At 35.3% G+C, this 21,894-nt stretch overlaps 3 protein-coding genes across 3 annotated transcripts in view; 2 read left to right on the top strand and 1 right to left on the bottom strand.

The window, feature by feature from the left end:
- Window positions 1–10,356, top strand: part of LOC116168072 (CD109 antigen) — a 42,310-nt gene extending 31,954 nt beyond the window's left edge. Inside the window, exons 19-22 of the mRNA XM_031483728.1 lie at window positions 4,844–5,520; window positions 5,566–5,907; window positions 5,959–6,064; window positions 9,418–10,356. Coding sequence (XP_031339588.1) covers window positions 4,844–5,520; window positions 5,566–5,907; window positions 5,959–6,064; window positions 9,418–9,611 — 1,319 coding nt within the window. The 3' untranslated portion in view covers window positions 9,612–10,356. The remainder of the gene's footprint in view (window positions 1–4,843; window positions 5,521–5,565; window positions 5,908–5,958; window positions 6,065–9,417) is intronic.
- A 2,275-nt stretch (window positions 10,357–12,631) lies between these two features.
- On the bottom strand, window positions 12,632–13,952 carry LOC116158765. Its single transcript, XM_031471596.1, has 5 exons — window positions 13,753–13,952; window positions 13,506–13,701; window positions 13,155–13,457; window positions 12,850–13,107; window positions 12,632–12,793 (listed from the first exon to the last, which is right to left on the bottom strand). Exons 1-5 carry the CDS (start codon window positions 13,860–13,862, stop codon window positions 12,638–12,640), a joined length of 1,023 nt encoding a protein of 340 aa, XP_031327456.1. The 5' UTR covers window positions 13,863–13,952; the 3' UTR covers window positions 12,632–12,637.
- Window positions 13,953–14,130: 178 nt separating this feature from the next.
- On the top strand, window positions 14,131–21,341 carry LOC116158764. The gene is made up of 7 exons (XM_031471595.1): window positions 14,131–14,340; window positions 14,396–14,927; window positions 14,973–15,230; window positions 15,280–15,393; window positions 15,440–15,559; window positions 15,604–15,650; window positions 20,443–21,341. Exons 2-7 carry the CDS (start codon window positions 14,405–14,407, stop codon window positions 21,199–21,201), a joined length of 1,821 nt encoding a protein of 606 aa, XP_031327455.1. The 5' UTR covers window positions 14,131–14,340; window positions 14,396–14,404; the 3' UTR covers window positions 21,202–21,341.
- The last annotated feature ends 553 nt before the right edge of the window (window positions 21,342–21,894 follow it).

Genomic DNA, 21,894 nt, shown 5'->3' with positions numbered 1-21,894 from the left:
CGCCAGAACCAAATTTATCTTCTGGAATTTCACGCCTGTATGTAGGCAACCCAACCGACCGACGTTTCGCGCGGAGCGATGCAGAGCGAGTTAGCGCGAGGAAGCGACATGGGAGGGAAGGAGGGAAAACGACAGTCAAAAGCAATAACGTTTACAAGTGTTCAACGTGGCCACCGTTGTTCTCAATGCACTTCCTACATCTAGCCAACTATTATTATACTATTGCCATAGTGTTTATTCACTTGATACGCGTCGTTGCAGACGGGATTTCGTGGGTTTAAACAAAATTCTGATCAAGTGTCAGCCACACATCGCCGCCTGAGATCGCTCCGTGTGCACCGCCGGCCGGTTGGGTTGCCTACCTACAGGCGCGAAATTCCAGAAGGTAAATTTGGCTCTGGCACCCTTATTTTAGATTTCCGACCCCAAGTGTCCTATATCAAAATACTCCCCTACGCACCACCTACACGCTCCCAAACGGTGGCAGGTACTATAGGAATCACCCTGTAGATTAAGTTACATTTAAAGGTAAGGCAAACATCTGGATAGGAATCTCTGAGTATTTCCGCCAAGTTGCAAATATTACGCACTTTTATTGGGCTCGAATGTTAAATCACAGTTATGAATTCAACAAATTTATTGCATGTTTTTCCTTGTAGGTTGTAAGTAAGCAACTACCCTTTGTATAATATGTACTTATACAGGGTGTAATATCCCCCTCGGATCGTAATTGCTTTACCATAATAGATATCGGGAAAAAATGGAGGAGCAAAAATGTTTATTTCACTAGCTTATCAAACATCCGTTGACTACCTCTGTCGGTTCTCTATTTATTATACTTTACCTTTTCACTGTCTCGGTTTGCTTAAGAGACCTCCTTTAGCCGAAATGGTTACTACAAACGGATTTCGTTGAATCTTGTACTATCCAGCACAATGACAAAAACGGAAATAATAAATTACGGTATATTAATAAAAAATAAACACGGAAAATATCAAAGACATTGCTTTTCTATGGAATGCTCTAAATACTAAAATTCTGGCAGGCATAGACTTGAATAGTGACATCTCTTTTACTAATTTACACTTTAAACGCAATCTGATTTTTGTTATACGGTGACACTTTAAATCATTGATGATCTCTGAATTGGGTTCCCTTATAATGAGATTTAAATGGACTTCTATTTGACCTGAAAATTAAGAGATGTGGTCTCCAGGTACCATATTAAATCATAAATCTATCGGTACGAATAAAACCTAGAAATATTCTTGATACTATTTAGCGTAAATTTCAGGCACATACCTGGTTAATAGGTATTTCAAAACCAAACATAAACAATTAACATGTTAAAAAATTAAAATGTTTTTTGCAGATTGTTGCTCCACAGCTTCACATGTAGATTAACTTCCGAGGGTTTATAATGACCCCAAGCAATCGAAAGAAGATTTTTTTCTCATCTAATGATATGCGAATTTGGTCATTTTCAGGTGTATTTCTCATAATTTCATAAAAAATTCAACAAAATTAGCAATTAGCAAAATCATGTTAAGTGATGACTCAATTGGAAATTTTCTAAAGAATTGAATAACATTTGAATCTGCTTTTTGTCTTACTAATAGTCATGGCTTACATGATTTTGGTAATTGCATTTATTTCCAAATTTGTAATGAAATAATGAGAAATGCAACCGAAAATTAACTAATTCGTATGTGATTAGATGAGAAAACAATCTTTCTTTTGATTGGTGTCATGTGTCATTATAAGCCCTTTAAATTAACATGGGGATTACAATCTACAACAAACATTTTTACCATGTTAATTGCTTATGTTCGGGTCGAATTTTTTTTTAATAACCTATTTTTATTAAATTCTTCCAAATACCTTCTGTCAGGTTTTATGACAAAAAAACTGACAAGGGGGAGAAATGAGATCGACACAAAATTGATGAAAAAAATGGACAATGGAGGGGACGGGCCCCCCTTGGGACCGCCACTGTCGTCTACACAAGGCCGCGCTAGATTAAAACACAATATAAAGAGCCATTGTTCTAATATTGTCTGCAAATGCAGTGAATAATCGCTACTATTGTGGTAAAAACATTCTCCGCGGACAGAGTCGACATATCCCGCTGACAAAATTGAGCGTTTAAAATTTATACAGACGGTGTCTATCTAGTGTATTATCTTTGCTTCTAGTAAGGGCATACATTTCACATATAGTAAAAAATCAGGTGTGCGCATGCGCAGACTGTAACATGCCAACTTTTTTATTTATGGAAATCTCTCTCTCTCTCTCTCTCTCTCTCTCTCTCTCTCTCTCTTTCTAAAGTTTAACCATTGACGCTTCTAGTAAAAACAAAACAAACCTCGCATATCTATAGCATAAATTAAATGTGCTCATGCGCGAACTGCGCAACGCGCCAACTCTTTTATTTATGGAGATATTTCTTTGAAATTTTAACCATATATAGCGCACATAGCTATGGCCGCCTGTTATGGGCTTTTGGGAAGTACTGATCAATTCATGGAAAATGCGCTGAAGTTACTCGCCTTAGGGTGAAAACCTTTTTGTTTTATATAGGTTCGATAAAATGATTCAGGTGAGTAGAAATTACCACTTCATACAGCAAAATTTACCAACTGTGTTAATCTGGTTGAATTAGCCTCAATATAGACAGATTGTATTTTAATTTCGGAGGAGAGTTTAACTTTCACTTGAACAATCAGTGACTATCTATGACACAGCTAATACCTCTGAATTGGTTTTTAAATATAGGATGGATGAAAAGAAAGAATTTTGACTAAAATGTTTTTATGTTTCCTTGGAAATTGTAATGCAAATACTCGTAATTAAAATAAATTGTGAGGTTATTATTGGTCTTTTGCGCATGCGTGTACCAATTTCAATAAAAATAAGATTGGCTAGCACAGGGGGCCGATTCTAACTGATTTCAACGGTCGAAAAAGAATTTCGACGGCGCCATGACACCAAATTTCTACTCTTAGGGTGTAATAGGAAGTTTATGTTTCTTTAAGTTTGATCTTATATTTTGCTAAGTTGGCTGTCTGATTTTGAACTATTTTAAACTTTATAAACAAAACCTTATGTTCGACCCTAACCCTACAGTAGCTACAATCGTACCTATTATTATTCCTCCATGAAGGAAATTAAAATGGTTTTTTGTTGGGATGTGATTTTAGTCTCCGCCATTGTAAAGATACGTAGGTAAAAGTAAAATAAAACAAAGCCACGGATAAAAAATGTAAACAGTGTACCAAAACACAAAATTGAGGTTAAAACAACGTACGACTTTCTGAATAACAAAGCGCGCACTGTCGCTATCCCTTCTATTTCGACGTTGAAATCGTAATTTCAACCACTGTAGTCTAGTTGAATTTATTTTCAACGGTAGAAAAGTTATGACGTTTCAATGACGTATATTAGTAGTTCATGATAACACCGATAGATGGTTACGATCGCAATTTCGATGCAACTACTGAAATTTCAACCGTCGAAATCAGTTAGAATCGGCCCCCTACCACTCACACACCTGCGCATGCGTGGTCTGTCCAAAGGCTTTCAAGCTCTTTCTTTTATGTCAAAGAATATGTGTATCAAATTAATTTAATTTGAATGCGATCGCGATCGCATCTGTTGAAAGAACCAATCAAATGCGTAACCATAAGAGACAGCTTGTTCTCTTAGTTTTCCCTTCTCTCTCACCTTCAGTATTCGTGCTTAGCATTGACATGCGTAGTCCATTTATTATATGTTGTTGGTGTAGTTCTTTCCCCATATTTTATAGTTTTCTTTATACCTATTTGAATTTGGAGGCCTAATAGCTTCTGCCTTGTCGTTTTAAATATTCATTTCTGCACAATCGCTTTGTACAAAAATATTAAAATTATAGTAACATTTTTTTATTATTATATACTGTAACAAACGTAACGTCAAAGCATTAGAATTAGACAATGAAGTAAAATATTGTTGATTGCTCTAAGCAGCATCCAGCATGGTACCATTGTGTATTGTATTGTATTGTGTGTGTGAGAGTAAAGGGAGTGTAACCTCTAAGCACCTAATTCACCAAGCATTTTGGTATTTGTTTTAGAGTAGTTTTAGCTGATTGATGAAGCTAATTACTGCTCTGAGGTTTAGTTCTCCTTTCCCGTGCGGTTTCAGCTTGTCCCCTTCGAGGTCATTTAGCCTGCCAGCAGCCTCACATCTGCATAGAATGTGTTCAGCTGTCTCATCTGCCTGTCCCCAAAGTCCGCATATGACGTTTGTCGCTGCGCCAAACTTATGTAGATGGTATTCCAGTATATGTGGGCTTGTCTCTCTAGGTTGTGCTTTATCAGAACCTCATGGTTTGGTGCAGTTCTATCGCGCTTTCCATCGCTTGCTTCTTCACAACTAAGTGAAGAGGGGCAAGGCCTATCAGTGTCTCCAATGCGGCTGTGGAACAGGTGCTAATGGCTCCTGTCATACTTAAACAGGCTAGCCTTTGTAGGTATGGGCTCTGTATCGCTTACATATAGTATGTGCCCAACAACCTTTTGGAAGGGTGCTGGAAATATACTATCTCCACCAGGCGCTTTAAAGGGTTTAAATGCCATTAGGACTGATTATACCCTCTCCGAAAAAAGCAGAGCGTAGACGCATCATGTTTCTTACAACTGCAGAAATGGCTTATTTCATAACTTATGCAATTACATAAGTAATCTGTTTCTATTAACGAAATTACTGAAAGCGAGTGACCTTGACAGTTCTTGAAACATATAGCATTTTGTTCTCATAAAATACACAAGAAACCCATAAATATTGTATGCTCATTTTTCCATAGGTGGCCTAAGTTCCCGAGTAGCTATAGCACAATCAAAGGCAATACGATGGTTAGACAGAAATCTTAAATTATTGGAGGATTTAATAGAAAGAGACAAAAGGATCGAAAAATTAAAAGAAGAAGGTAAAGAGGTTGACGATCATGAGAAACATCAACGTCCATTCGACATCGCAATTGTCGCCTACGCGCTAATGAAAAGTAAAGCGCCAAATGCAGAAACTGCCTACTCTTTACTGGCGAGGTGTGCTCGCATCGAGGGCGGTCTCATGTATTGGGGACGTGAAAGTGTACCGCAACCGCCCTCAAAAATTGAAAATCAAAGACCTTTCCTCCTGCCGCGGTTACCTTACAAGTACGACTCAGAAAATATTGAAACCACTGCCTATGGATTATTGGTGTATGTTGCACGTCAAGAGGTATTTGTGGATTACATCGTGCGATGGTTAAATACTCAGCGACTCACAGATTATGGATGGGCTTCATCGTCCGATACCGCATACGCATTAAAAGCTCTGATAGAGTATACTTCAGTTCAACGTATCCGCGATATTTCCAAATTGAGTGTTACCGTTGAAGCAACAGCATTACCAGGTAAAACGGGCATCATGTACGTTAATGAACACAATAGAGCCCAGTTGCAACGTATCGATATCCCAAATGCATGGGGTACCGTAAAGGTATGACGACAAACCATCTACCTTGTTTTAGTGCAAATGTTTCAGGTACAAGGCACGGGAACGGGTTACGCAGTGTTGCAAATGCACGTGCAGTATAATGTAGACATCGCAAAATTCCAAACCAAGCCTCCGGTGCCTGCGTTTGATCTGTGGACACGAGCCGAATTTTACGGCAAAAATCACTCTCACATAGCGTACCTTAGCTGCCAGAGATGGATTAACTTTAACGAATCGGAACGTTCCGGTTTAACCGTCTTGGATATCACCATACCGACAGGTTATATTATTCAACAACAAAAACTGGACGCTTATATTTTGTCGAGACGTGTGCGCAACTTGCAACGTGCTCGATTTTTGGATCGCAAAGTGCTCTTCTACTTCGAATATGTAATACTTTAGTTCGTGTTCTAGGCTGTAGTTAACCAATTTTTTTTGCAGCTGGACGAGCAAGAGACGTGTATTAATCTAACAGTGGAAAGGTGGTATCCTGTGGCTAATATGTCTCGATATCTGCCAATACGTGTGTATGATTATTATGCGCCAGGTGTGTATACCATATTATTTCCTTCAACATTTGTTTGTCTCAAACTTGGCAACACTGTCAGTTTGGCAACCGCTACATTCTTTTGTTTGCTGTTTTGTAATGTAACCTGCTTTTTATTTCAAGTTGGCAGCACCATCTATATGAATAATGCAAATTTAATTCCGGACTTTAGTCCAAGAACACTTTGAGAGGAATTTCTTATTTATTATTTTTTTTAAGAGGAAGGTCAGTGAATATTCACCTCGGTTTCGTTCACTCCTGTAAAAAATCTTGTTCAGGTGCGTGCGTTGTAATGGCTTCTCTTGCCCTTACCCTTTGCTTTTTTATTGCTCATTGTATCACATTTGCTGTGTGATATTAATTGATCTAAAGGTACTTTGTTACTGAAGATTTGTAGGACTTTGTTTTCATTATCTTCATGAGAATGCTTCTAGAACTTCCCAGCGCACCTACCCTTATCAGGCTTTATGCCTTTCCAGCATCTCGTAATCAGCGAAACCACAGTCAAGGAAGCCTGTAAACCAACGATCCGCCTTCCAAATTAGGGGGAGGGGGGTGTCATGCAGTACCATGTGGGTTATTTGGGCAATTAGACGCCATTCAATTGGGTTATTTTGTATTATGTAATGCGTTATGGTAACATATCATGTGTATTTATTTACTTCGAGACATCTTTATACAAAATGTAACTGGAATTTTATGTGCTGTTATATACAGTGTGTCCCAGATCGGGTGGGATTGCATGGGTAACTTTCTTACTATTAAAGATAGAGAATTGGTTAAATGGACAATGTATTGCAGTTTTAGATGCTTAGTTAAAATTTCCTTGTGGAAATTCAAAATGTCACATAGGATCGACGTGAATTCAAAAAAACTAAAATGGATCATTTCCTTGAATGTTTTATATCATCGAAAGTATAAGAGATATAAAAAAAAGTTTTATATAAAAGTTACTGTTTTTGATGCGCCTAATTTTAAATTGATGTAAAAAAAATTCAAGATGGCTACCTTTGAGGGACATTTACCAACTTCCTAAAGTTAAATAGGCGCCATATTGGATTTTTAGGTTGTTTGATAGATTTTTTAATTCTCTTTTTAACAAGCTATCATAGCATAAGATTGAAAATAAGATACCAGTTATATCAACGGTTTTTATATTTTAATCAAGTAGGTTCTGATGAATTTAAAAAAACGAAACAAAATCTATTCGAGGCAACAAAACAATGAAAATAATTACATCAGATGTTTAAAATATCAGGGGCGCACTCATGAGAGGGGGGTTTGAGCGTTACAACTTTTGGAGAAGACAGATATGTGCGATAACGTAGTAAAAGCAAGATCAAAATGAAAATACTTTTTCCCTTTACTTGTCAGAAAAACACATTGACAAATTTGTTAAACAATTATTCAAACTCTCAATGCTATACTGATCAAAACTGATCTATACAAAAATACTGAATAAATCAGTGTTGCTATTTATCTCCACAACAACTCCCTCCAAAATTTTACATAAGTAGGCCTAGAAAAATTTTGTCTTTTATGCCGTCACTTATTGACTATCCTATTATCCATACTTACATACCTACAAAATGGTGGTATAACTTCAAACTATCCCCTTGAAAAAATGTCATGCCATTATGCACATTTCAAGACACTTCGCTTTACTTTACACAATGTATTGTACAGGGTGAGTCAACTATTGCGCGGAGTAACTTAATGCCCTGAAGATAAGATTTTTCGATAGAGAGCTTTTGTATTATGATATGGTTGAATATTCTCCACATTTTGAAAATATTTGGAATTATACAGGGTGCGCTCACAAAGTATGGCGCCTAAGTGGTATATTTTTTTTAATGGAACCCCCTGTGTTCGAATGCATTTTTGAATTCTACGTGTAATTGTACGTCTTTTTTATTATATGGTTAATATCCGAAAAGCTAGTAGTTTTAACAATAATTCGATTTTTAAGAAAAATTCAACATTTGCAAGCGTCAGTATATATTGTCAAAATTATTACTTAAATTTTGATTCCAGGTTTTATATCTTTTATCCTGGGTTAAGTAAAAGTCAAATAAATACATCTACTATGAAACATTAAAAAAATAGCCTACGGGGTGTTTTTTTTCTAGATCCACAGTTACAAAACTTCATATTAAAAAATCTCACTTTTTTTAAATGGAACACCCTGTATATTTTTCTGTTCATCTTTTAGCTCCTCCTTTTGATAATAATGTCCTATACCTATCTCTGATAGTTTTCGAAACATCTTGGTTTTCCTGGTTTTTATATTCTAATCTTAAATAAGTTATACGTAATTTACATAATAGTGAGGTCGCCATGCAAAAAAAAGGCAATTTTTATCTGCCTCGTTCAAAGCTAAAATATATTTATTAATTCATTTTTCTAATAATTCATTTAAGTCTATAAAAACTGGACTTGTTATAAAACTTGGCCTTGACAAGCACCGGGGTAAAACACTAAACTTGGTTGAGGCCTACAGTACATACATTGTCGTAGTGAGACCGTAAGTAAATTGGAGTGACTGTGTTTAACTTCCCTCCCTCTCCCCGCTGCGCCCCTTTCGATTTACATTCCACAGCTTTATATGCCCAATTATAGCTTTCTAGTTCTTTTTCAGATTTTTCTAGGCTCTTTTATCACATAAGTGATTTAATAAAGCCCCAGAAACTCTGGAAAGTACCTGAAACGCTTAAGAATGCACTTACTACAAATATTGGATTAGTTCAGTGCTTTCTATAACTTTTCCAGACGTTCATAGACTCCTTTTTAGCCTGTTAATATTCTCAACAATCTAGAAAGTCGTTCGGAAAAGTCTGTTTTCAGCAAAAATACGAAATTGTTTAGAATTTCCCAGGAGCTTCTTGTATGGCCCCCCAGAGTCTAAACATCTGAAAAGGTGGTCTAAAATACTCTGAAAAAGATATGGAAAGGGCGTCAATAGATCTGGAAAGTCGTGTAAAAGCCGTAGAATGCTCTGAGATCTTTGGAGAATATTTAAGAGGCTCGGGAACAGAGACTCTAGAAAGAAACAGAGTCACTTAAGACTTATGAGAACATTCAAAGACTTCCAAAGCCCTCTAGATTAGTTTTTATGTGCGTATCAGGACCTTTTTTGGAGCTTATATGCTCATCATGGTCTGGAAAGAGTAAGTAGGGCTCTCCAGAAAGTCCCTGCGATGTACGAGACCTAAGACCGTTATATACTCCTCTCAGAGCATTTTATCACCTTCCTAAGGTGTTTAGGTCTTTTCTGGGTGATTTTCAGACTAATGTAACTGATTTCTTATCTTGATTTGGTATTATTTTTAACTACTCTAATTATTTACTTTCAGAACGATTCAACGAAACAATATTTGATGCCTTAACGACGTACCTGTTGAACATTTGTGAAGTGTGCGGTAGTAGTCAATGTCCCTATTGTTCCATATATAATGTGGCAGCTAATCTTCCAGTACCTTTAGTAACACTATTTTGTACTTTGTTTGTTATGGTTATCTACAATTGGGGGATATACAAAGTGGTATAATTGTGATTGTTAATGTCCGTCTTCGATTATGCAGATTCATGACTCGCATGAATTTGCATAATAATTATAATGGCGCACATTCAATTAAGTAAAATGGACTGTAAAGTACAAGCTGTACTAAGTGTAGTGCCTCATCTTAGATTAAGGGAGACATTTTACCAAATTATGACTTATTTTACACCGACTGACTTATTTGTCTTAGTATCAATTACCGTCCATGATTTTGTTATTAATTGCCAGTAAATGTCATATCAAATTTGAATACTCAAAAGCTCATTGTATAATATGTTCTAAATCCATTGTAAAAATGACAATTTTTACATTATTGTAAAAAGTATAATTGTAGGTAGTATGTTGAACTCTAAAGGGTCTTTATTTTTCAAAAAATCTATCTTTTACGAGTGTTAATGATGAAAATGTGCTGCTTCGAATTGTATAGTTTCTTGGTGGTCTAACCAAAAAGGGCTTTAAATGCTCGTAGTCTCAAAATAAACCGTCCATTTGCACTGACTTAGATTAGAAAAGTAATATATTTCTTTTGTAGTTTAATTAGCGAAAGGTAAGATATTTTCTCCTATTTTTTTAACATCCAAGCTCGAACATTAATGTCCTACATTGTAAATAATTAAACTCATTTTTTAAAATTTGTATTTTCATGAAATAATAAATTTGTGTTAGTTTAAGATTAATATTGTTTGTAAACATGTTGATATTCGAAATAAATATTTTCTTTATATTAAAAAAATAGTAATATGTACAGTGTAAACTAAGAAATATTTAATATTAAGATTCTTATTTATCACTAGCAGAGATTAAAATGAAACAATCCGAAATTTACAGACATGCTGAAAAAATATGAAAACAGAAGAACCTGAGAAGATCGGAAGTAGTTTAGGTTACCTGGAAAATTTAAAGAAACTGAAACATCAAAGAAATTGATGAATCGAAAGAATATTATTATTTAGTTGCTGTAGTGCTGATAGGAACAAAAAAAAGTAAGTACATTTTAAATTGATCAAGAAAAACTAGAATAATTGTGTACAGTGTACGTGTTGAGAATTGTCGACATAATTTTTGATATTTAGAGTATATGAAATTGTTAACTTCTCCATTCCTAGTGGTTCGTTGCAAACTTAATTCAGTGAAAGCCGAAAATGCAGTTCTGTAGTGGGGCCCTAATTAACGGCATGTAGCTTATACCTACTGCAGTACACATATATGTGAAGAATTAGGTCTGTATACAGGTCACCACATTTTTTTCTCAAATAATGAGTGTAGAAGGGCCTTTTACATACATTGTTGGGTAATGGTCTTTCCAATTTTGAAAATAACACTCCAAATTCTCTATTCCTAACTGGGGATGTGAAAAAATGTGCATCAGAAGGAAATTTGGTATTTGGATGTTTTTCAATATGAAAATAATGGCGTCAGAAATTTGGATATAATCCAACTGTAATTTTTGGCCTTTAAAAAAAAATGATCATGGACTTTATTAGTTACACCCTTTGACCCTTCAAAGTAAAATGATACCAGATTTTGTTGAAGTTCGATCAGGGGTGGGAGTGGCAGAAATTAGCGCAAGAAACTCTTTGTTGTATGACACTATACACAACGATTTGCTTAGAAACACCATAGAGTCGGTAAATTTGCCATGTAACAAAATCCAGAATGTGTAGCACCATGGACTAAAAAATTACACTAAGAAAATTGACTATAAGTATTTCAGAAAAATTTCATCACATACGTCATAAGAAGTAATCTACATAATCATAAACGTCCGACTTCAAATTCTATTATAGAATTATAGATGAAAGTGAAAATGGCCTTGTAATGTGATCGTCATCTACGCCTACGTAGATTTTTGCTTTATCTTCAAGCCACAAAAGTAATTCAATCTTCGTAAAGTAGGAAGTAGGTCAGCGAAGAGAGAATTTTTCTGTGCGGAACTGCCGACTGCCCAGTGGCGAATCAGTTCCGATGTAGTATTTTTTGAATGCGTTTCTAGTAACTTTTGATTGAGAAGTCTGATCGAAAAAGTACGAATTGTTTTGGATTCTACGCTCCAAAATTAATAAGAAAATGTGTTTTCCCGAGAAATTTTGGTGCAGTCGATTTTTGGAAAAAAGGAATGTTATACACTGTCTTTTTTTTGCCTCGAAAAAAAATATCATTGTATATAATATACATCTTTATATACCTACAATGGTAGTATGGATGGAATTGATCTTTTCTCTCACAAATACACTATACTTACAGCACTCCCACATTAGTGAATTGCGCAAAAGGACCTTGTTTGCGTAAATTCCACACAAAATTGCTAAAGCAGTGTTAAAACGGTCTACGTGTACCGCTAATCCAACAAAAACGTTAGAAATTATACGCATAATCAGTTATATTTTCTCACTGTACCTATTTAATTTTCATGGCTAGCTAAATTCAAATAAAGTTTGTAATTGGGTAAAGGTAAGGCGTTAAAATAATAAAATAAATAGGTCTATGGCCTGAAAGAATTAAAAGACTCCTTGCATCAGAAGCATAATATCACATTCCTGTGATTAAATATAATGCTGACAGTATCATGGTGTGTCTGGTGCAAAGTAATGACCTAATTCAAATCTCAACTTTGTTGTCAGTATATTTAAATAGGTAATACAGTGGTGACATGCTGCTATATGGTAATACGGCGATACAACAGCTTTGAAGAACAGTCACAAGATAGCAACACTTCCTTACAAGATTTTCTACTGCAACAATATCCTATCCCATGACACCTCTTTAAGTATATTATTTACTCTATGATCGAGTGCAAATAAAAAATTGTTTTTCTACTGAAAAGATAATTAACACATTATAAACAGTGGATTATGCGGGTCACTCTGTAATTGGGCGCATGCCTGTTGACGGCCCAAAACAAGAGAGGGATAATAATAATAATAAATAATTATTTAGTCCTTTTTTTGAATTTTGCACAAACAAGCTGTTTTTTTGCTACCAAGGTTAAAATTTAATAACTATGTGCTACATTATTAACTTTTATTAAAACTATCAAAATCATCATCAATAAAATCTTTTTCATCTACAGTTTCATTTTCCATTTCTTGCTGTTCGATCCATACAGTTTCCACTCGTTCTAATTCGGCTATTTGTTTTTTAATATCTCTTTGCATTTTACTTTTCATAATCTGTAACATTAAAATGAAGACAATTACATCAACATCAATATCTAGGCCTAAATTACCTGCTGCTTTTGTAAAAACTGTCGAAATGCCTCCTTTTCTTCCTGTTCGCTAGTGAACTGAATAGGATCTTTATTAATAAGAGTGGTAGGTTCCAAGTCCCCACGCAATTTGTCCCTATGTATTGCTTTTGATTTCTTTGCTGCGCTTGTTATCTCTTCCATAATTTTGGAATGATTTAAACCAAAAACATCATTTGGCATTGAAGGTATACCATCACATTCTTCGTTACTTGTTTTATCCAGTTTCTCAATTTTTTGCTAATGTCATATTAACTGTAAAAATTTCATTTCGCTTTCCAACTTACCATGTATGAATTTAAGCTTGTATTCAATTGCAATTGTGCCTTAACTCTTGCAGTTAACTCAAGAGGTACATGGTCATCTCCATAATCCGCCTCTGATAGCAACTTATCAACCTGGGCCAATCTCGCAAATTGTTTATCTCGCACGAACTGTAAGCTCGGAACAACACCAACTATTTTCAATTGTGCCAATTCGTGTCTTAGAATGCCTACATTTTTTGTCAAAATCTCTTCGATCGCCTTATTTTCAACATTCTTAGTACTCCAATATATTCGTACACAAGAAAAATCTGATGTGATCTGCACCTAAAGGACATCGGAAAGGATTAATAGCACCGTCACAGTTTCACATACGTTATTTATTTCGATGCCATGCCCTACGAAAGCCGACGAGCATTCACCTGTGGACATCAGATCAGTAATGTATCTCATAAATAATTTGTTCAGTACATTCACTCGTCTAGTGTTAGACGATTTCTTTCCTTCATTTGCTCCCACAGTGAACGTTGATGGTTGTGATAGAAGCGGTTCCGTACGATACTTAAACTTTCTAAAATGTAACGAAATAACAACCTAAGCCGTGCGATAAGACAGTGTTAACTTCTTTTTAGTTTCCCCCATAATCTTCCTCATAGTTTTTGCTTGTCCATTGTAGTGCGACGAGATGTGAAACAGCCTATTAAATGAAATGTTTATTAAATTTCTATTCATTTCCGTTCGTAAATTGATTATTCGGTTTAGGACAAGTAAAGTTTATTTTTAATATATAGGTTAAGATCACACAGCACAGCTATATGTGAGCCACAGTCCCCTCCTAATTCATATGGCCGTGTTGCCGCTTAAGGATATTATTCACGTTAGTTCTACAGCGAATAGTTACAAACCAAACTTAAATCATTTATAGTTGATTCAGTTTATTTAATGGAATTAACAGTCGTTTTATTGCTTTCAGATAATACGTACCATTGTTTGAATAAATAAACAAATTGGAGCTAAACTGGCAACGTCGCTGTATCCATATCTTTTTAAAATTTGTTTTAACGGTTATAAATTGTTATGGTGTGATGAGCATGTTAGCTTAATTAGTTTTGATTTGTTATTAATATATTTCGTTTTATATGTATAACTAATATGTGTTCCACAAGAATTGCAGTAGTATAGTTGTTCGCCTGGATACCATCCACAAGAAGTTCGTTACAATATTTGTACAACACAATCCTTACATTGTGTATTTTCTGTCTCAGGTTTATGCAATGGATCCGTTCGTATCTGAGACCGATGATGAATCTAGCACAAAACCCCACCCTCCGTCTAGCACGAGAAAGTCAATACGGAAACGTAAAATACGGCTTACCCACGAATTAAACAGTGGGGTTTCTACAAACCTTCCACTAAGGTCACCCACTTTTGGAAGAACTAAAAGGAAAATCTCTAATTCGTTCCTACCTCCGATTGACAATGTGTCATTAGTTTCAAAAGTCATTGTACAAAAAGCGCCAATGGTAGTTAACAAAAAAACTGTCAAACAATTAGAAATGCACAAATTGAAACTCCAACGAGGTGAAAATAAACGATCAAAAAGTAAAAGTGCAAATGTATCAAATAAGAAAGAGAACTTTGTTGACTATAGTGACTATTTCCGTAAGTGCAGTGTAATTTTGACAAGATTGACGAGTAAGCAAATGGAGGAAGCTTTGAAAAGACATACAGCACCCTGTCGGGAGGAGGAGGTTCCAAATGTGATAACCAGTTCTCTTAGAAGAGGGTCAAGACTAGGTAAACTTTTGTATATTGGTCCCATTTTCTTTAATGAAATTTTAGGACGGTCGTCATCCACGGGTAAAACACAGGATGATGCATTGAAGAAACATACAGCATCGCCTCATAATGGTGAGAACTTCGAAACCTCAAAAGAAGCAGCAGGTTCTCCTAAAAGAAGTTCCAAACCAGGTAGGTCGTCATCATCAGGTAAACTACAGGAAGATGCATTGAAGAAACCGTCATTGTCTCAGTCAAGAGAGAGTTTGGAAGATGTGGCAAAAGAAACAACAGGTGTCTCTAGAAGACGTTCGAAACAAGGTACACATGTAGATAATGAGTTTTGGCTCCACTGAATATCAAGTTTCAGGACAGTCTCCACCAACTGGTAAGCAAAAGGCATCTTCTTATGAAGAAGCTAGTTTAGGAAATGTCAAAACTGCGAAAGAAACGGCAGATTCTCCTAGAACTAATTCAAAACTAGGTAACTTTTTTATATATCGTCCACATTTTGTATGATCAAATTTTAGGGCTGTCGTCATCAACAGGCAAAAACCAGGAAGATGCATTGAGGAAAACATCATCTCATGATGGAGAGAGTTTGGAAGATGTTGAGATGGCAACAGACTCTAAAAGAAGTTCAAAACAAGGTACCTATGCTAAATTTGCTCTATATTATATAATGTAATTTTAGGACGGGGATCATCTACGGATTTAAATGCGACCTTTGAAATACCCGAGGTAAGTATATAATTATATTTTCAATTAAAGTGGATATGTTTTTATTGATGGTGTTACCCAGCAAGCGATTGTAAAACAATGCAAGGGGCAAATCTTGTACAATGGATACATAACCTCAATAGTTTGAGGTTGAGTCTTGATAGCGTTTTCTATTGGTAAAACATATTTTTATTGGATAACGGAGCATCAAAATTGCATTTGTGGTTTTACCAATCAAAAACTATTAAAGGCGTGGAATGACAGGTTGTAGATTTTATTTTGTACTCGGACTTTAAAGTCTAAATGCAGAGTTTAAATTATGTATTTTCCAAGTTCCAAAAAAATTTGAAAGTTTAAACCCATTGAAAGGAATGTGCACTTTTGTGAAATACAGGCATCCCCCTCACCCCTCCCTCTTTTGGGAAAAATTGAAAGTTCAAGATCAGATACTACTTTCAATCCCTTTCATGGACAGGCTACACTATTAGCGTACCAGAAATTCACCAAAGGCATTAGGAAGGAGAGAATTTGTTTATATGCATCCCTTCATACACTGTTCAAAGACTACTGGCGTCTTCAATAAAGAGAATGTTTTCTTTGTTTCTTCTTTTGGGAAAGAGTAGCACCGCTTTCAGAGGTAGTCTTTTAGATTCATAGGTAGGTATTGCAATAAATAGTACTGCTAAATAAATGGTTTATTTTTTTATTAAAACAATATCGGTTGCCTGATTTGGTATTCCTGTTTATTATGTGTGTTAAATACAAAAGTTGTGGTATAATTATCCCTAGTAAAAAAACAAATGAATATCACAAACTTAGTAAAAAATGCAAATTTGGTAAATTTTTAATGGAACACCCTGTATATTTTTGCAAAAATTGAATAAAAAATGTCCGTCCGCCCGTTTGTCTGTCCGTCCGAACCCACTTCGTCGGTTTTGAATTACGTTTAGGTGAATGGTCCTAGAGTCCTGGAATTTTTTGCAATACGACGTTAAATCGCGTATACGGAGATAGCCGAAGTCGAGCAAGTGTGATACATATATTTCTTCAGAACGATGTGCCCTTTCAAAATACGAGGGTTGTTCCGAAACTAATGCCTCCTATTTTCCGTAGTCGCAATACTGCTGTGGCGTTATCGTGTTGCAGGCGACAGTTGGTCTTCTCTGATCTTACCCTGGAAATACAGGCTTTGAGCTTAGTTAGTGTTGTTTTGTAGTGTTTGGAATTGACAATTGCACAGTCTTCTGAGATAGTCAGGGTGTAGCGCTTTTCTGGAGCACAGAGACACTGTGTCAATTTAGCAATATTTGTAAAGAGAAACCAGGGGTAGTGGAAGCACATTTTCGTACAAGGGATCGAGACAGTGGTTTGGCTTGTAACTCGTAGCTTACACTGTCTCAGATTTAGTTTCTAATAAATTTTTACTTCAAAACGACAAAATGATTTCTACGCTGGCATTTTAATTACTAAAAGTTCCAAATACTTTGTGAAATGTTTTTAACGCCTTCGGGTTTTTGTCGATTTTTTAATCTTTTCATGCTTGTGTACCTTAATTTTTTTAATTTTCTCAATTTTTCAAAATATTCAGAAACATTTTAAAATTAATTTTTTGGAATTTTTGATTTTAATGTTTTTCAAATTTTTCTGAATTAATCTAATTTTGATAAATTTTTTGTTTTCTGTGAATTTGTATTTTGTCCTCGATTTTGTCCGAATTTTCCGGACTTTCGAATTTTCGTAATTTCCAATTTTTCAAATATTTTTTAATTTTTAGAATTTCCGATTTTATTTTTTTTTGTATTGGATGTGCTGACTATTCTGATTTTGAATTTGTATTAATTTATTTTGAAATATATGTATATGCATCAGATTTTCATTTTTTTAAGTCTAAATTTTATGAATGTTCATTTCTCATTTTCGAATTATTACGAGAACTTTAATTTCGTTGAAATTGTGAACTTTCAACTAATTCGAAAATTTAATTTAATTTTTTTTAATTGTAGGCTACTTTAAACTTGATTTTGATTTTGTTAGTTTTTAGAATTTAGAATTACTAATTATTTTATGAATTTTCCTAATTACCCAATTTTTCAAAATAGTTTTCTGATGGTTTTTAATTCTCCCAATTTAAAGTATGATTTTTTTAGAATTTCTACCAACTTGCAAATTTTTGGATATCCGGTAGTTTTTGAGTTATTGGCATAAATAACAAACAAATCAAAAACAATACAATTTGGATAATGATCCATAGTGAAAATTAGACAAATTAAATTGAACACTCAGATAACACTGTTTGACATTGATTTGAAGGACATTCCAAATAAAATGAGTACTACACCTACTCGTAATTAAAATAAGAATATTTCTTTCAAAAAATGCCAATGACTCAATAACTACCAGATATAGGCAATTTACATTCATCAGGAATAGTTTTTGAAAAACCAAAGTTTTTGACATTTTTCGATTGCTAACTTTGAAAAACCGCAAAAGCCCTGGAAACTTTTTCAAGAATTTCGGCGGCCACAAAAAATTCGTTAGGATTCGATCATAAAAAAGAGCGCTCACTTATCCGGAACAGTTTACGAGATATAAATTTTTGAATGGACTCTGGCATCGTCAAATTTGTTTGACAGATGTCTATGACATATAGGTACTTAAATATTAATTGCGTTGATTTTAAAATAAAATAGGGCATTTAGAGAATAATAGAAAATGGTGTTTCTATTTTAAAAATGCAAGACTTTCGGTATATACGGATGCGGCGCCATCTTGAAATTATATTATTTCAACTGTTTCAATTCCAGCGAACGGGCTACATGAATTACCCTGAATATTATGGTGAAAAAGGGTTTTTTATTATTTTTTTTTCAATAAAGGGAGCCTAAACATCGCCTTTGTTTTTTCGCTTCCAAAAATGTAATGACACGACGAGACAAGGTGAAAAACTGGCAGCCTGTGTAGGGTTTGGTCGTTTTCTGGATGCACAAGCGTTGATTAGCTATCTAGCACCCTTCTTTAATGTCTGATATACAGGGTGGCCATTTGAAAACGAAACAGAGCCTATTTTGGGAACCTCAAAACATTTACGAAAAAATCCTCGGACCCGTCAATTTTTGATTCAAGGGGAACCATTTTTTTTGCTAGTTTCGCCCCCCTAAGGGCAAAGCCCTAGCGGGGGTGACAAGTGCTCCCAAACTTTTAAATCGAATGGGGGGTCGAGTGATACCTTATTTTGAAGGTATTTTTATGTGGATTATAACTCTTAAGTTTTAAATCGCTACTAACTTGCCTAGCCGATACAGGGGCTAATAAAAGTTAAAAACGTGTCAACATTTTCTTATGAAAAAAATGCTTGTAAATGAATTAGTTAAATAACAAAAATTAATACAACAGTAAATACAAAAAATGTTGTTCTCCTACATTCTGAACCGTACTTTTTGTTGTTGTTTTTTTCTTTTTAATACCTGTAGGTGGCTATGCCAATTCTGCAACAGAAATCTTGGTTATTGTTGAGAGCGTTACTATAGCAACATTTTGAAGTTTAATAGTGCTTGTCAATTGTTGTCAAATAATAGTAGTGACAAATACACACCTGTCGCTATTGGGCTGATTCAAATCCCAGAATATTTCGTGAGGTGCATACACAACGTACCGAAAAATTGAATGTTTGGGCTGGCATTTTTGGTAACCATATCATAGGCCCCTTCTTTTTACCTGGCAATCTAACAGGAGAGATGTACTTGAAGTTATTAGAAAATACGATTCATCCAGCATTAGTGGAGATACTAGAAAATAACAACGAGTACTTGGAAAATTGTATAGTATTTCAACAAGATGGTGCGCCACCCCACTATGCTGCAAGAGTTCGTCAATATTTGGACCAAACGTTTCCGGAACATTGGATTGGAAGAAAAGGAGCTATTGAATGGCCTCCTCGTTCCCCGGACTTAAGTCTGTTAGATTTTTTTTATGGGGACATTTAAAAACTAAAATTTATGCTAGTCAGCCAACGTCGCTAGAGAACTTGCGACAAAGAATAATTGATCATTTACTTGATTGATTTTAGCTTTAAGCACTTAAAATAAAACCGATTTAAATCTTAAGAGTTATAATCTACATAAAAATACCTTCGAAATAAGGTATCACTCGTTTTGAGGTCCCCAAAATAGGCTCTGTTTCGTTTTCAAATGGCCACCCTGTATACCTATTTTATGTCAGGTTGACATTCTTACCTCCTAAGACAGAAGCTGTAATATCCGGAAGTTTGGTTTTACGAGCAGCTGTCAGATTTGGCAGAGCTAGACCCTATAGCTCACAAGCACCAAATATAATTTGACTCACAAGGCAAGCCTAAAAAATGTTGAGTGTGAAGCAATTATAACTGTGTGTTATAAGTCGAGAACTATTTTAATAGTTCTTGTAGTGGCATTGGCAGTTCTACTCTTTCTTTAACACCGTGGCAATCTGCAAACTAAAGTATTAGACGCAATGTAGAGACCTAGACTTACACCCATACTGAGGGTCGAAGAAGCTCTAGAATTGCGCTAGAACACTTAGTAACAATTCTGAATTTAGACTAGAGACTTGAAATTCAGACTTATTACGCTCCAAATGCGTACATTAAAGTCTGAGTACAAAAATGTGGCCCCTCTGTGACTTTGTATTGAACTTTCTGCATGGGCACAGTTATTTGGAATAATAACAAAAGCGCATTTAATCTAAAGCTAGTACTCGCTTTGAGCAAACCTGTGTTTTCATTCGAAATACAGGAAGTCATATTTTGTAGATAGTAATAAATGTAATATGCTTCTAGGAAGAAATAAAAACATGCAAATCCATTCTTCAAAAAAGTACGAGCCGCTCGCCTAATTCAAACGCTCACCGAGTCACCTTTAACATCACCAGTGTAGTTATGGATAACTTTAACACTCCAATTCCGACACGGTTTCCATCGGACGATGAAAAAGAACACACCTATCGTAATAGAGGCAGAACAAGTTTCCCAATTAAAACACCTACAACCGCATCTAAAAAAGGATTTTCGCCTGCCGTTAACAAACTCCACGCCGGGGCGACGCCAGCAAACCTAAAAACTACCGACAAGAAGGTTTTAAAAAGGGGTACCATGCCCGATTATTCCAAAATACATCAAAAAATGTACGACAAAATGTTAAACATTCAAGACTACAAAGATCAGAAAATGCGACGCGCGAAATTACTCCTGTCCGGTCGCAAACCTGACTCTGGCACCAAGACGAACAATCTTTCAACGACCAAAACGAACAATCCTTCAACGACCAAAACGAACAATCTTCCGCAGGCTGCCTCTGCGAAAAAGCAGGTCCACAGGAAGCTTAGTTTTTCGCGAGTGCCAACGTCAGACCAAGTATTAAATAACTCAAAGAGTGTGACCAAAAATAAAAGTCCGACGAGAAGACGGGAACAAGAACTATCGATAAAGAATAAAAGTAATCCCGTTCGGAGTAGTATGGAGAATATTAGAACGGAAATAAAAGGTATACGAAGCAATAGGCGATTTGAACTTTTAATGAAATTTCGTAGAGGTCAATAACTCTACTTTTTTTAATATTTGAATTTTTATGTTCGATTTTGTAGAAAGTTTATCTTCTTTTTGTAGTTTAAAGGTTTTGAGTGAAATGATATACAGTTGTTAACATATGGTAGTGATTACAAATAAAAATTCTATTTTTATTTATGTATAACAACCCTGTATGGGGCGGCAAATAATACTCATTGGGCATTAATTGATGTACAGATTTTAAGGTAGTGGCTGAGTATGTCTTGTTAAAGATCTAATTAAGGTTTTAAAGGGTCGGTAAAAAACGGAAAATTTCGGCAAAAACCTGTTCTTTTCGTTTTTTCTCGGGAGTAAGAAAAAATTGTTGGGAAAACTTGGATGCGCATATCCAGTAATATAAATGTATCTACTAAGGGGCGGACTGACCCGGGGGGGCGGGTGGCGGTTGCCACCTGGCCTGTAGATCATAATGGTCCGTTGGAAATTTATAAGTATGTGCTGTATTTAGTTTCTTGCACTTATAATAAATTATTAACACGTTTCTCTAATTGGGGTTGATATTAGGTTGTTAAAAAATGTTGTTTTAATTGAAGTGTTTTACAATGAATTTATCATTTTTTGTCGTAGCATGAAAGTGCTGAAATACAATGATAGGCGACGCACCTCGTGTGTATTGTATATTTTGTTACTTTTAATTATCAGCTGCAATTTAAAAAAAACTATGGT

This window comes from Photinus pyralis, unplaced genomic scaffold, assembly GCF_008802855.1.
Source record: "Photinus pyralis isolate 1611_PpyrPB1 unplaced genomic scaffold, Ppyr1.3 Ppyr1.4_LG1, whole genome shotgun sequence".
In the NCBI taxonomy this organism is placed as follows: Eukaryota; Metazoa; Arthropoda; class Insecta; order Coleoptera; family Lampyridae; genus Photinus; species Photinus pyralis.
This window is presented reverse-complemented; position numbering and strand designations above follow the sequence as displayed.

Bases quoted from the DNA above. Each gene is read 5' to 3' on its own strand.
- LOC116158765 (XM_031471596.1), bottom strand. From the start codon at position 13,862: ATGAATAGAAATTTAATAAACATTTCATTTAATAGGCTGTTTCACATC. The intron at 13,108-13,154 runs GTAAGTTGGAAA...ATATGACATTAG, and splicing joins CAAGCTTAAATTCATACATG to CAAAAAATTGAGAAACTGGA. The intron at 12,794-12,849 runs GTAATTTAGGCC...TTAATGTTACAG, and splicing joins AGTTTTTACAAAAGCAGCAG to ATTATGAAAAGTAAAATGCA.
- LOC116158764 (XM_031471595.1), top strand. From the start codon at position 14,405: ATGGATCCGTTCGTATCTGAGACCGATGATGAATCTAGCACAAAACCC. The intron at 15,231-15,279 runs GTACACATGTAG...ATCAAGTTTCAG, and splicing joins TAGAAGACGTTCGAAACAAG to GACAGTCTCCACCAACTGGT. The intron at 15,651-20,442 runs GTAAGTATATAA...ATATGCTTCTAG, and splicing joins CGACCTTTGAAATACCCGAG to GAAGAAATAAAAACATGCAA.